At 44.0% G+C, this 14,475-nt stretch overlaps 1 protein-coding gene and 1 non-coding gene across 3 annotated transcripts in view; both read right to left on the bottom strand.

Moving 5' to 3' along the window:
• CEP135 (centrosomal protein 135) overlaps positions 1 to 14,475 on the bottom strand; it is a 124,378-nt gene that overhangs the window by 63,697 nt on the left and 46,206 nt on the right. For both annotated transcript variants that reach the window (XM_075544286.1, XM_075544287.1), the window contains exons 12-14: positions 11,531 to 11,683; positions 9,953 to 10,105; positions 324 to 401 (exon numbers count right to left, since the gene is read on the bottom strand). In XM_075544286.1, the coding sequence (XP_075400401.1) occupies positions 324 to 401; positions 9,953 to 10,105; positions 11,531 to 11,683 (384 nt within the window). The remainder of the gene's footprint in view (positions 1 to 323; positions 402 to 9,952; positions 10,106 to 11,530; positions 11,684 to 14,475) is intronic.
• LOC142444088 (small nucleolar RNA SNORA70) lies at positions 4,472 to 4,599 on the bottom strand. The gene has a single exon (XR_012783759.1). It is a non-coding gene; the product is annotated as a small nucleolar RNA SNORA70 (small nucleolar RNA).

The following is a 14,475-nucleotide window of genomic DNA, read 5'->3' on the forward strand; positions in this document are numbered from 1 at the left end:
TGGACTACTGTTCACAAGGTCGGCAGTTCCTAACCAGCAGGCTCTCTGTGAGGGAGAGCGCCTGGGCTGCCTTCTCTGGTAAACAGCGACATCTTGGAAACTCACAGAGGCAGCTCGATCCTGTCCTATCCTGACCCTACAGGACACCATGAGTCAATACTGACTCCAAGGCAGTGAGCTTAGTTTTTTTGGTTTGCTTACACGGCTTCCCTAAGCACAAGGTGTTGTCATTTAAAAATATGCAGCACATTAAAAGCTTAATTGAAAACAAATAGCACAACATATCCCAACACCATATACCCAAATCCAATTCGATAAATTACCTGATGATTAACACATTTCAAATGTTCAATAGCATGCTCTAATTCTGATTTCCCCAGAAGACTCTTTTCCTGGAACTTCTGAAAGAGAATTTTACTTTTCTTAAAATCATTTATGACAGATAATAAAATAATCAAAGGGATGCAAATATACATTATAGTACTATATTGTTCTACTTGTCTTTTTTATAGTCACATAGAAATGTTTAAAAAGGATCATTAGGTATTTATAAGAACAAGTGGTTTTTTGTTTTGTTTTTAGCAAAACTGAAATGGACTTGGGAGTCTTTAGTGATAAACATGTTCACCTCAAACTAAAAAACAACAAACCCACACATTCTTGTTAAGCAGACAGACACGGTAGATTCTCATCATTTATAGGCTCTACTTCCATGTGACTATAGCAGAAAACAGATGGTGAAGGATTCCGTTACGGAGATTTATCTAGACAAAGCCATTAGCACCACTACCCACGGAAGAAGCGGCAGGCTAAGTCTCACGCTCAGAAGTGTGGGGCCAGGAAGGAGGATGACGCTGCGCAGACAGCACACAGAGCGCTGCGTGGCCAGAGCAGAGCTGCAGGGTGAGTATAAAGCCAGGCTGCTGTCTGATTACATTATCTCCTCCAAACTCATGCTGTGGAGAAAGCTGGATTTGACAATAAAACTCAGTGTTCACTGAGAGGCTTTCTACTGCAAATTTATACTGGTACCCATGGTATTGTGTAAAAATAAATATCTCCAGAAACACCCCCCTCCCAAAATTGAGATGCGTTTCTAAAGATATTCCAGTTGATACATGCACTCATTCAAAATACTCCCTGCCACGGAGTCAATGCCAAACCACAGTGACCCTACAGGACAGAGTAGAACTGCCCCTGTGGGCTTCCCAAACTAGATCTACTTGACTCTTTTTTAGCCCAGGAATTCATTGTGGGAATAGAAAGCCTTAACTTTCTCCCTAGGAGCCACTGGTGGTTTGGGACTCATGACTTGTGGCTAGCAGCCTCACATGTAACCACTAAGCCAGCAGAGCTCCCTAGAACATGCAGAGTGGCTACATGTCAGGCTGCCAACCATAGGATCAGCAGTTTGTAACCCCAGTGACTCCTCAGGAGAAAGGTAAGACTTTCTACTTTCATAAAGTGTTTCAGTCTAGAAAACCCACTGGGGCAGTTCTACTCTATCCCACAGAGTTGCTATAAGTCGGTGTCAACTTCATGGCAGTGAGTTTTTGTGAGTGCATGTATTACTTGGAACCTCACTATCTATGTAAATCTACATGTATGCCCTACACGGGTTGAACATGCCTCTGCAGGGTGAATGGCTAATGTACTTGTCTTAGTCTTATTAGGGTGACTTCAAAGACGGTTCAATCAACAGAGGTTTCTGAAGAGATCTTACAGGCAGCCAAGGCCACTCAGAAGGTTTTGCTAATGGTGTTTGGGGAATTCAAAGTGGGTGATCATAATCGATTTTCTTGAAGGCCATTGGATGATCACAGGGACCTATTAATAAGAAGGTTTTGGAAATATTAAGCTGCAGTGGTGAGGAAATGCGTAGGAGGTGTGCTGAGGAATTTGTTGTCCTCACTCTCTGGGGCTGGTGTCAGAGTGGGTCCTGCATGGGGCTGCTAACCATACGGGCAGAACTGGAAGCCACCAGCTACTCCTTGGGGAGCCATAAAGGCAGGGCGGTTCATTCTTTAAGGCCAGCAAAGGCTGTACGACCTAGGCGAGTTTCATTGGAAACCTTATGCCTATAGCCCTGATCTTGCCTCCTTCAAACGTTTTTGTTCCTCAAACTCAATGAACATATCAAAAATAACACAATGTGAACCCTTGAGGATGTCAAACTGCCATTATGATATGTTGTCAAAGAGCTCAGCATTATTAAAGAAGGGTTTAAAAAAACCCAACTTACTGCCACCAATTCTGACTCAAAATGACTCTACAGGGCAGGTAGAATTGCTCCTGTGGGTTTCCAACACTGAAACTCTTTACAGAGGTAGAAAGCCTCCTCTTTCTCTGGCGCAGAACGCCTGGGAACACCTAGTGGTTTCGAACTGCTAACTCTGCAGCTAGCTGTCCAATGAGAAAGCACTAGGCCAAAAGGGAAGGGTTAGAGGGATCAGAACAGTGCCTTCAGAAGTGTTTAGGTCTGGACTAGGGTATGTCAAGAGACAACAGCTTCACATATTGATAGTTTAATAGTGATTTTTATTATTTTTGTGGCAATACTTTTTTATTTAACCTCATACATTTGGTTCAAAGAGTCACTTGGTTTAAGTTTTATTTAATCATTCCACCAAGATAAATTGTCTTCAGAACATTTACCAAGCACCAAGCAAAGTACTAGAAGTACAAACAGAATACTGGTCCTAGAAAAAGGAGCCCTGCTGGTACAAGCTGCTCACCTGCTGAGCATAAGGTGGACAGTTCGAAGGCACCCTGAGGTTCTGCAAGAGGAATATCTGGAAAATCTGTCCCTAGGAAATCTTTTGGCACAATTCTACTCTGTCATATGAGGTTGCTATGAGTCAAACATTGACTCATTGTTGAAAGTTGCTGACAAGTCAGCAACACCTCCTGGCACCTCCGGTGTGCAACGAAATGAAACCCTACCTACAGGTGAGCCGATTGCTGCAACCACTGTCGATCCCTCTCACTGGCTCTTCCATTTCTTCACTGACCTCTACTTTATTTCCAAGCACGAAATCCAGCTCCAGTACGAGTCCCTCCTAGTAACATTTTCAAGGTACGACTTGAAGAATCAACATCTTTGCTTCTAAGGAGCATCTGGCTATACGTTTTTGGACACAGATTTGTTTAGTTTTCTGGCAGTATATGATATACTTAACATTCTTCGTCAGCACTACTCAAAATTTCTTCCATCTTCCTAATTCACTGTCCAATGTCATGTGTATATGAGGGACAGAAATACCATGTCTTGAGTCAGGCACACCTTACTCTCAAAGTGGCATGTTTCCTTTTTAGGAAGAGATCTTTTGCAGCAAATTTGCCCAATGAAATTACTCATTTGGTTTCTGGACTGCAGTTCCCATAGATGTTGATGGTGGATTCAAGTAAAATCAAATCCTTGACAAATCCAATCATTTCTCCATTTATTGTGATGTTGCTCATTGACCCAGCTGTGAGCATTTTGTTTATGTTGAGGTGTAGTGCTCTGGTCAAGTGCAATTACTTGTCATGGTTCTTCTATCCATAAGTTTGCAACTCTCCCCATATGACATGCATGCAGGTTGTATGAAACCTTAATAAAGAGGACTGGTCAGTTTTGCCATTCCACAAGGTACAAAGTGACCCATTTCAAAAGCAGGAACAGAGAATCCCCTGGCCAGCACGAGGGAAGGACCAGTAGTGAAGTATGTCAGAGAGATCCTTGCATGGAGAGGCTACAAAGGAGCAGCACCAAGACCATGAGATAGAACAGAGGAGCAGCAGAGAGAGCGGGAGGCTGAGCAGTGGGCTTCCTGGCCCACAGAATGAATACAGCTGAGTGCTATGGGACAGGAGGCTAGCTTGCAGAGTGGGTGCCTGTGGGCATCTGTCAGGGCTAGAGGAGCTTTAAAAGACTTGTCCGAGGAGGGCAAAGGGCAAGAGACCATGTGGCTCAAAGGGCAGGGACCAAAGAGAATTCATGCCTAAGAGGAAGAACTTCAGACAAAAGAATTGCATTCTCCACCCACCCCTCCAGGAAGTTCAATTTTTATTTGGTGGGCACAGGCAAGGCAGGGCAGGCTACCAAGGCCTTCGTGGATGCAGGGCCTGCCACTCAGCCAAGGAGCCACGACGGTTAGGGATATATTTGACCCCACAGCCATCCGGGATGAGGTCCTTTTCAGCTACTATGTCCTCAAACCCATCTCCATTAAACTTGATGAAGCCCCACTTCTTGGAGATGTGGATCTCCTGGCACCCAGGGAAATGAACTTGACCTTGTGTAAGGCCTCAGTAACATGCCCCTTGGGCTTGAAGCTTCATGTCAATGGATGGATGGATGTGGTGACTTGACCAATGCGACCTCTAACCACTGTGCCTTGGGTTTTCCCAGTAGGATCTCGCAGCGCTTTGGAGCCTAGGTTAGGGGAGCAGAATTTAGCCAGGCCAGAGCCACTGAAAAGCAGCAACGGGTTGTCTCCAAGGTCCCTTAGGGCAGCCTATACATACCAACAGGCTACACACACTCCCGAGGAGGCTTGCTGTTTGCAGCCATTGCACACTGGCTCCCACAAGGACAGTTGGCTTAATTGTCTGCAGAAGAATTGCTTTCTTACATTTTATAACCTGCTATCTTCCCTGGGAAATCTCATCATCCTGAGTATTATAAGGGAGTTGTGCAGCCATTCCAACATCTTAGTGGACACAGCAGAGAAGAAGAGTGTCAAGGGAGGGATCGTTGATCTCAGAACACAGTAAAGAAGGATGGAGGGTGGAAGCATCACTGGACTCTCTCACAGAAGCATCCTTGGGCAAAGTTAGATTCTCCTTCTAACCTTCCATAGCTGAAGGAGGTCAGATCTTCATCAGTAAGCACTTCAGGTCCTCTTTGCTTTCAGTAAGCAAGGCTGTATCATTTGCATATCATAAGCTATTAAGGAGTCTTCCTCCAATCTTGATGCTACCTTCTTCTTCCTATGGCCAGCTTCCTGATTCTTAGCGCAGCTGGCAGAGTGGGTAAGATGGTGAAAGAACACAACCCGATGCACCGCACTCGTGGTTCTAAACGTGCAGTAATCCCTTGTTTCCTTGATCGCTGTGCAAGTTCCACTCACGAGAAATGAAGTGCTCTGGATTGTAATTTATGACACACATTTGAATACCTTTGCATAGTCAATAAAACTCAGGTAATACATTTTTCTCAGATTGTTTTCAGGCAAGATCCATCTGACATCAACATAGCCTAGCAGAAAAGACAAAGCTTAAACCAAAAATTATGATGGAATGCATCAATATTCTGTTATGGGTGAAAAATAGAACTTCATGTCAACATATAGAAAAGGACACCAGCATTCATTGTACATTTACTGCCTGAAATTATGTTAACCTGGATCTGAAATCAGCAATAGGGAATAGTCAGGAAAGGGGCCTGGAAGCAGTGGGGAAGTTTTTAAGTCTGGGGAAAAAGTTCAGTCAGGGACTACGAAGTGAGAGTTATGTGCGGCAAAGGAGGATCTGTGAGGGGTGGGGTCTGGAAAAGGTACCACCGTTGTATTGTTAATCCTAGATTCGGCAGCAGCAAAAAGTAATGGTCCCAGGTAATATAAGCAGATAAGCAGCCTTGGCGTTTCCACAGCGGCTGGGGCCCTTTCCTGGAACTCTGATTTCTCGCATGGCCCTGCAATATGCCATCTCCTGTCGTTTTAATCTCATCTATGTTCATATCCAAGGAGGTAACTATTTTGAGGAAGGTAATCACTCTTTCAAAGAAGGTCAATCATTGTGGTCTCTGGAGACAGTACTGGGTTTTACGTAGGAAGTGACGAGATCAGAATTACATTTCTGAAAAATCACTCTAACTTCAGGATGAAACAATGATCTGCGAGGAATAAAAGGACAAGTATCAAGACCACTCATCCATACTACTGCCGGTGAGAGGCAAAATGAGCCGGATGGAAGAGCGCCAAGGTTATGGAGAGAAGTACCAGATTGAAGGAAAGCGGTGAGCGTGAGCTCAGGAGCCCGACTCCTTGCAGTATCAAAGCCCAGTGGCCAAGCTAACCTTACTGAAACAGTGTCTACTTTGAAGGGCCATTGTGAAGACATAATGAATGCTCCACACTCCAATGTTCTATGTGCAAATAATCACTTCAAACAGCCCCCTGCAAGTGGGAAAGAATAAATGCTAAGCATTCTTTAAGAGGCACCATCGATCTGAGTTGTGATGGATGAGACAGCAGGTAAGGAGTCACTTAAGACACCTGAATTCCCCCAGTGGACGACCGAACAGTAGTGAACACTGGACTTGCGGAGTAGATGCCTGCTTCCCGTTAGGTAAAAGATTTTGTCTGAACTGATAAATCCTGCCACTATGACTCAGAATGTATCTGGTCATCTGAATGTTACTTTTCTGGTTCTCAGCACTACTCGTATTTCATCTTTCGCCCTGTTTTGTACATTTCCCTGGTCATTTTAGCAAATAGGGAAAAGGTCAAGTCAGCAGGTCATGCTGAAAGCTGCCATATTGGTAAAAAGTTTTTCATTTTATAATTCAAAATTTTATTTCTACAAGAAAACTTTCTTGCTATAGCCGTACTACATAATGAAGAGAAATGTTTAAGTGTTTTCATTCCTAATTTTTAGCTACCAATTTTAAAGCTTTCAGCAATATTTATTGAATGCAAGCTATATACTCCCTGTAAAGAATACTTACTATTTGGGGGTAATTTATCATGTGCTAAGGAGCTCTGGTGGAGGCGTGGGTGACATGTGGGGCTGCTATCTGCAAGGTCAGTCGTTCAAATCCACCAGCAGCTCTGGGGAAGAGAGGCGAGGCTGTGCCTCCCTGTAAAGATTTACAGTCTCAGAAACTCACCAGGGCAGTGCCGTTCTCTTCTCCAGGCTCACTGTGAGTTGGAAATAACTAGACGGCACTGAGCATGGAGTTTGGCTTGTAATGTGCAATTAATACCTTCCATGTATAAACATATTTACCTTCTTTTGGAATTTACGAAAGAAAATATAAAATACTTCCTCTTAGTGTGACATTGAAAGCACAAGGAACGAAAGGAAAAAATTGAACAAGCTGGACTTTATCAAAACTAAAAATCTCTATGCTACTGAGGATGTGTCAATGTAGTGAAAAGAAAACAGAATACAGGGAAATATCTTTAGGCCATCGATCTGGCAATGACCTTGTTTTGAGGCCACTGGGTGACTAGACTAAAGAGAGACAGGTAAGGGTTGGTAGGGCTGTGGCGCAATGAGAGCGCAAGGACACTGCGGAAGGGAATGTAACCTGGTGCCGCTGCCTTGAAACATGCCGTCTGGTCTGTTTCTAAAGCTTACACAGAGAGCGCTCATGAGTCACCAACTCTACTCTTGGTATACAACTATGGATTGTATGAAGTGAAACATACACTCAAGCAAAACCTAGAATACAGAACGGCATAATTAATAATAGCCCCAAAGTGAAATAAGCCAAATATCCATCAACTGATAAATGGGCAGATAAAACAATGTGTCTTTATTCACTGAAATATTATTCTGCAAAGATGAGGTACTGACACATGCTGGAACACGGATGAACCTGGCGCAGTGGGAAAGCACTGTGTTCCTGACTGGATAGCTGGCACTTCCAGGTGTTCTTCTGGGTCGGGTACAGTGGCAATTTGTTCCTATAAAGATTACAATATCAGAAACCTATGGGCAGCTCGACTCTGTCTCCTAGGGTCCAATGAATTGAGTCCAATGGATTTGGTTCTGTGAAGGGCTGAGGTTTGGAAGTAAATGCTAACTGGTACAGGGTTTCTTTCTGAGGTGGAGACGTTCTGGAACTAGGTATTGGTGTTGGCCGCACAACTCGGGGACTATTCTGAAACCACTGAAGTGTATCCTTTTAAATGGAGGATTTTTATAGTATGGAAATGAAATCTCAAAAAAGCTTTTTTATACACATGGCGTGTGGGTAGTAGAGAACAGACTAACAGACATAGGGGCGCTGTGAGTCTGGTAGGGGCTGAGAAATGGCTCTCTTGGCATCTCAGGTTGTACAAGAGTCATAGAGCCTGCAAAGCAGCCCAGGGCCCTTTGACTCTGCCGTCCACAGGCTTCTCTATCTCATCACTGGTATGTCTTAACAGGCTTAGTCAAACAGTTTGCAGTTTTCACGTCTCTGCTATCCCATGAAGTCAAGTCTCCTAACAGAGAGGTAGATGTGGCAAGCAGTAGTGCGCCTGTTTGCAAAAACCCTGTCCACTGTGAGTGAGTTGATTCCTCAGGCTGTCAATCTTTATAGGAGTGGACAGCCTCCTCTTTCTCTTGAGGAGCATCTGATGGGTTGGAACTTCTGACCATGTGTTAGCAGTCCAACGCTTTACCTGTCACCAGGGCTCCTGAATATTCCCGTTTAGTGATGAAGAAGTTGACTTCAGGATAGAAGGGCGACTTGTGTGCGTTCACACAGCTACTGCATGCTGGGATGTCAAGCCACGCTTCTGTCCACGGCACTTGCTCTGTCGTTGCTTGGTGCTGTTGAAGCCGTCCGTTCTCACTCAGCGGTCCTGTGCACCAGAAGGGGACACCACTGGCCCTGCACCACCCTCATCACTGCTGCAGCCACCGTGTTAATACAGCTTTCTGTGCGGCTCCCTTTTTTGCTGCCCCCACACTTTATCAAGCAGATGTCATTTCCCAGGGAGTAGTCTCTCCCAATAAAATGTCCAAAGTAGATAAGACGAAGTCTTTCACCTGTACTTCTCCCAAGACAGATGTGTTTGTTCTTTTGGCAGCTCATGGTACTTTCAACATTCTTCGCCAGCACCATAACGCAAAGGCATTGATTCTTCTTTGGTCGTCTTTATGAGATGCTCCACTTTCACATGCGTATAAGGTGAATGAACAAACCCTGGCTTGGGGCAGGGCACCTTAGTCCTCAAAGTAACATCATTGCTCTTCAACATTTAAAGAGGTCTGCACACTCTAGTAGCACTTTAATTAAAAAATAATTTCCAGAATGCATGCTGGCAGTTGGAGACCACCCGGAGCTGCTTCTGTAACGATTCCCAAATCACCCCACTGCTGACCAGTGGGTTCTGGCCCATAGTCACCCTGCATAGCAGAGTGGAACTGGCCCACAGGATTCTGAGGCTGCAAATCTGAGAAACAAGACAGCTTCATCTTTCTGTGGAGCCGCTGGTGGGTCTGAACTGCTAAGCTTTCTGTTAGCCATCCAATACTTAACCCACTGGGCCACCAGGGCTCCTCCTGTATAGATTGCAGCTTAGAAAACCACGTGGGGAAATTCGACTCCATCACACGGGACAACTGTGAGTTGAAATTGACTCCACATAGCAACAACAAATATACAATCAGAAGATAGTGTCTCTAAACAAAAGGCACTACCTACTGAGTGCAGGGGTTAGCAAACTTTTCCAGTCAAGAGCCACATAACAGTTTAGGCTCTGTGCGTCATTCAATCTCTGGTGGAACTACTCAACTTAGACAAAAGCAGCCATGGCCACGCATAAACCAGTGAGCATGGTAGTCCAATAACGCTTCATGGATGAAGCCCCAGATAATTTTCATGTATTATAAAGTATTTTTATACATGAAATGCTTTTTCAATCATTTAAAAGCATCCGTGGTTCATGGCAATAGAAAAGCCAGTAGGCTAATTTGGCCCACATGTCATAGTTTACCAACCCCTGGCACACTCCTACTTCACAGCAAAGTGCATACAAAGACTTCCCTTTTCTTCCAGATGCTGGAATAAGTTACAAGGGCAGTCATAAAGAGAACCCACTAATTCACACCTGCCCGTCACAAAGACAGCTCTTGTAATGCATGATGTCTCAATCCTCATTTCCAACCATTGACCGCTCAGTTGGCAGCAGAGTGGTCTCTCCGCTGTGCCACTAAAGGGCCTTATAAGGACTGAAAACAAAGTACTTACATTTAACTTTTCTCTTAAAGCTTCCTTTTCTACCATAATTCTTCTTAAATCAGTTAACGCATGTTCTTTTTCATGTTCCATAAGGCTCAGGAGATTGGGGGAAACTGTGGGCCGGGCAGATTCCTGTCTCAGGGCGCATAGTTCTTCCTGAGTCTGTAAGAATTCAAAGACCAAACAGAAAAACACTTTGGATTTGTGTACACATTAAAAAACAAAACAAAAGCTCGCTGAACACACGCTACTATTCCTTTCTTCCTAAATCCCAACGTCAAGAGAGAAAGAAAATGAAGAAGTTAAAGATCATAAAACCAAAAAGAGAGAAAGCTTAAAACTTTGAAGCGAGAGTGCAGATGGGCAAGTTGTAACTAACAAAGGCAGGCCCCGGCGGGCAGTGGGCCTCCAAGGCCATGGTGGGGGAGCCCAGAAATGCAGGACAAGCCACAGAATGAACCTCCAGCCACGGGCTTCAGAAATGCACCACCTTGCACTGCACAACCCAAGAAAAGCTCGAAGGGTGACCTGACGTGTGTGTCCTTCCCCTTGCAAAGTGGCTGTGGTGCCACACGGGACTGGCATGGCTGCTGAGGTGAACACCACCATGCTTTGTCCGCTGGGAGACCAGGCTTTGTAACGGAGTCAAACTATACTGATGTCCTAGGGATTTTTTTTAAAGGCTATCTTTTTTTATTTTTTTTATTTTAACAATTTATTGGGGCTGATACAATTCTTTTCACAGTTCATACATATACATACATCAATTGTATAAAGCACATCTGTACAGTCTTTGCCCTAATCATTTTTTTCTCTTTTCTTCTTTTACATTTTATTAGGCTATCTTTTTTTATAAATTGCTATTTTGTCATATCTTGCACTGTCTAATGTCTTCCTTCACCCACTTTTCTGTTGTCCGTCCCCCAGGGAGGAGGTTATATGTAGATCCTTGTAATTAGTTCCCCCTTTCCACCCTACCCTTTCTCCACCCTCCCGATATCGCCACAGTGCAAGATATGGCAAAATAATAACTTATAAATTATCAAGGGTTCATGAGGGAGGAGGGAGCAGGGAGGGAGGGGAAAAGGAGGAGCTGGTACCAGGGGCTTAAGCGGAGAGCAAATGTTTTGAGAATGATGAGGGCAATGAATGTACAAATGTGCTTTACACAATTCATGTATGGTTGGATTGTGATAACAGTTGCATGAGTCCCTAATAAAATGATTTTTAAAAAAGAAAATAAAGATGACTTGAAACACTAATTTTTTTTAAAGTACTGACTTTTTTATCCAAATATCTCAAGTAAACGCTACTCATTATTCTACTGGACATGTCCCAGCATGTCTGAAACCCAGACCCGAGAAGTTTTAGAAAGGGATGCTGACTGACCTGCCACACATCATTTAGACAGAAAGAAAAATATGAAAACCACAAGACGGCCTCTGCTTTTGGAATCAGGTGACAGTACAAGTGACCATCATTCTAATAAGCAGGTACGTCATAAGGTCCATAGGTTCATTTGAAGGATGTACACCGGCTTTATTGGTTCTACAGAATCCTTTGGTTTCATTTCAATGAACTTCTTACCTGAGTGTATAAAATGCTTAGTTTATCCCGCTCAGCTGTCAATAATTTAACGTTGCACTGTATTTCCTCCATGTGTTTTTCAAATCTTTCTAGCATGTAGTGAAGTTCATCTCTTTCTCTTGTGATCATACAAATTTCTGAGTTGTAATCACCCTGAAACATAATTAGGAAACACAGACTGTGATCACTACCTTCACACGGCGGCCACAGGATGCTGGCTATCCCTAGTCAACCCACCGTCGACGGAGAGCCCGCTACGATGCACGGCGAATTCGTGTGCCTTGTTCCGCAGCTGATTTTTCAGAAGTAGACTGTTGGACTTCCTTCAGAGAGGTCTCTGGCTGGACACCTTTGGGATAGCAGCTAAGTGCCCTGTTTGCAGCAGCCAGGGATTCCTTGATGTAGGCACAGACACACTGATCCACAATGAAAGCAAGACCCAGCCGCGCTGGCAGTGCTGGACCAGTTCCCTGGCAGGAACCCAGCTGCCCGTGATAGCACACGCCTGGATCCCACCAGATTCTTGATCAGTTATGTATTTTCCTGGATTGTTCCACCAGTGGTGCTTGCCATGTGGTTCCCAGATCAATGAGTAGCAGCACACAGGAACTCGGTAGACATGTAAAATTTGGGACCCATCCCAGGGCAACTCCTCTTGATTCGGAGGCATGCTCATTTTTGAGAACCACCAGTTTATAATCCTCTCCCGGAGAGGACCCGGTCTGCTCACCTACTTCCAGGAACTGTAAGAGTCTAGCACAGAGTTTTCCGTGACTGAAACCAAGAGAAGATCTTCAGGCACATTAAGCCCCAAATGTTCCAGCTTTAGGCTTATTTGAGGTCTTTTCCTATCAGGTAAATGCAATTACTTATATAACATCAAAGAAGCTCATTGATTAAGCAAATAATTCCAAGATTTCTGAAACAAGAACACACTGACGATTCTAGTATTTTGTTCTGCTATACACCGAGTTATATTGGAATAACAACAATATTCCAGTATAATATAAAATCTTTATCTTCAATGCTATGTGGAAAATACAGAGGCAAACAGAAATTGGAGCTCTACTGGAATTGTAATGCTGAACTAGCAAATGCAGACACCCCAAGTAGGGATAACCTGATAGATCTGAAAGATCCTGACCTAATTCAATATTTATTGTTACTTACTGTGTACACACAGACATATATAGTAGATATCTGTGAAGGAGCCCTTACCCACTACTTGGGAAACATGCTATTTTTTGTGCAGGGATTTGAACTGGTTCAAAAGGGTTTCACTATGGCTGAGAGAAAGAAGAGCAGTGTACACGCTGTACAGCAACCCAATTTCTTACTGGATCTGACCTGAGTAGAGGAGAGGCAGTGGCACCCTCTCAGAGAGGATGACAGGCACACTCTCAGCAGCCCAGTAGGCTATCATCTTACAGCAGGGCCTCGATGCCTGCTTCCTACTTGGATCAGCATCTGACACTCAGCTGTGTATGTGTGTAGCATGCGGTGTATACATTGCCCTTGTTTCCATTAGGCATGATTAGATCCTCTTGAGCACGTCTGAAGCCTTGCTTTTTTGGCTAAACAAACAAATGAAGGCGTATGGATGAGACTGGCTGGCATCTAGAAAAGGTCACAATCATAGGTCAAAATGGTCAGGGCTTAAGACTTAAAAGATTAAGTCCTCAAAAGAACAGCTTTCATCTAAGCAACAGTATTGACATAGCTAAAGAAAAAAATAGAGAAAGGATATGCCCTGTGGATTCTCAAAAAGGAGAGCTCAATGATTAAGGAGTTAATGGTATATTTTCATCATGATCTAGGTCTTAGCTTAAATGGCACTTTCCCCAAAGAGTTCTTTCAATACCCAGTCTAATTCAGGTCTCTCTCCAGACACCCACTGCATCCTGCATCTTTCTTGTATTCTTCTGACATTAACATTTTCTCATGAGCATATGGACTTGAGAGCTTGTCCGGGGGTTCTAGCAGGGGTGCAAAGCTAATACCGCTGACCGAAGAATGGTCCTCCAGTTATCTGGGAAGATTGTTTTCTTCAAAGGAGAGGCGTACATGGAACAGTGGGGTGGAAGGGGACACCTGCCCAGCCGGCCAGATCAGCCAAATCCACCCTGGTGAACAATGGGGTGACAGATGCGAAAGTCAGATCAACCTTACATCTCTCTGAAGTTTGTGTAGTATATGTGGGACTTTGTGGGATGGAGAAGAGATAAGGAGTTGGTCATGTGCCCATTAACTTCAGTGCGGAGACCTGGTATACCAGGTATACTAAATGCTGTATACTAGCATTTGGGTTCCTGGAGCATTCACTCACTGACCTTCTTAAGCAAGAACTCTTAGCTTTACTCTAAATACATGAGCACAGCTTCAAAAAGGTTTTGGAAACTTCCAGTGTCATTTTCATTCCATTTATTTTTTGGATCCCCCTAGTAGTATCTTACACATAAATATTTCTAAAATGGTACTGTACATTAACTCCATTTTCTAACACAGTGCGCGCCGGCACACACACACACACACACACACACACACACACACACAGAGAGAAAGCTGAAGGCTTCGAGGACAGGAACTATGCTTTCTGTATTTCTGCATGCCCAGTGTCTTGCTCAGAGCAGGCACTCAGTATCCAGCTGTTGAATAGAACCTAGTGTCACTACCGACAGCTGGTGTATGTATACCAGCAAACAGTAAGGAAACAAAACATTTACTGGGCACTAGGTACTGCACGGGGCCCCTGTCTTAGTGTGCTAGTACTGTTTTAACAGAAATACCACACAAGTGGATAGTGTTGAAAAACAGAAATTTATTTTCTCTCAGTTTGGTTGGCTAGAAGTTCAGATTCAAGGCACGGCTCTAAGGAAAAGGTGTTTCTCGGTTTGCTCTGGGAGGATCCTTGTCTCAGCTTCTCTAGGCCTGGTGTTCTTCTCTGC

This window comes from Tenrec ecaudatus, chromosome 3 (assembly GCF_050624435.1).
Source record: "Tenrec ecaudatus isolate mTenEca1 chromosome 3, mTenEca1.hap1, whole genome shotgun sequence".
NCBI classification, from domain to species: domain Eukaryota; kingdom Metazoa; phylum Chordata; class Mammalia; order Afrosoricida; family Tenrecidae; genus Tenrec; species Tenrec ecaudatus.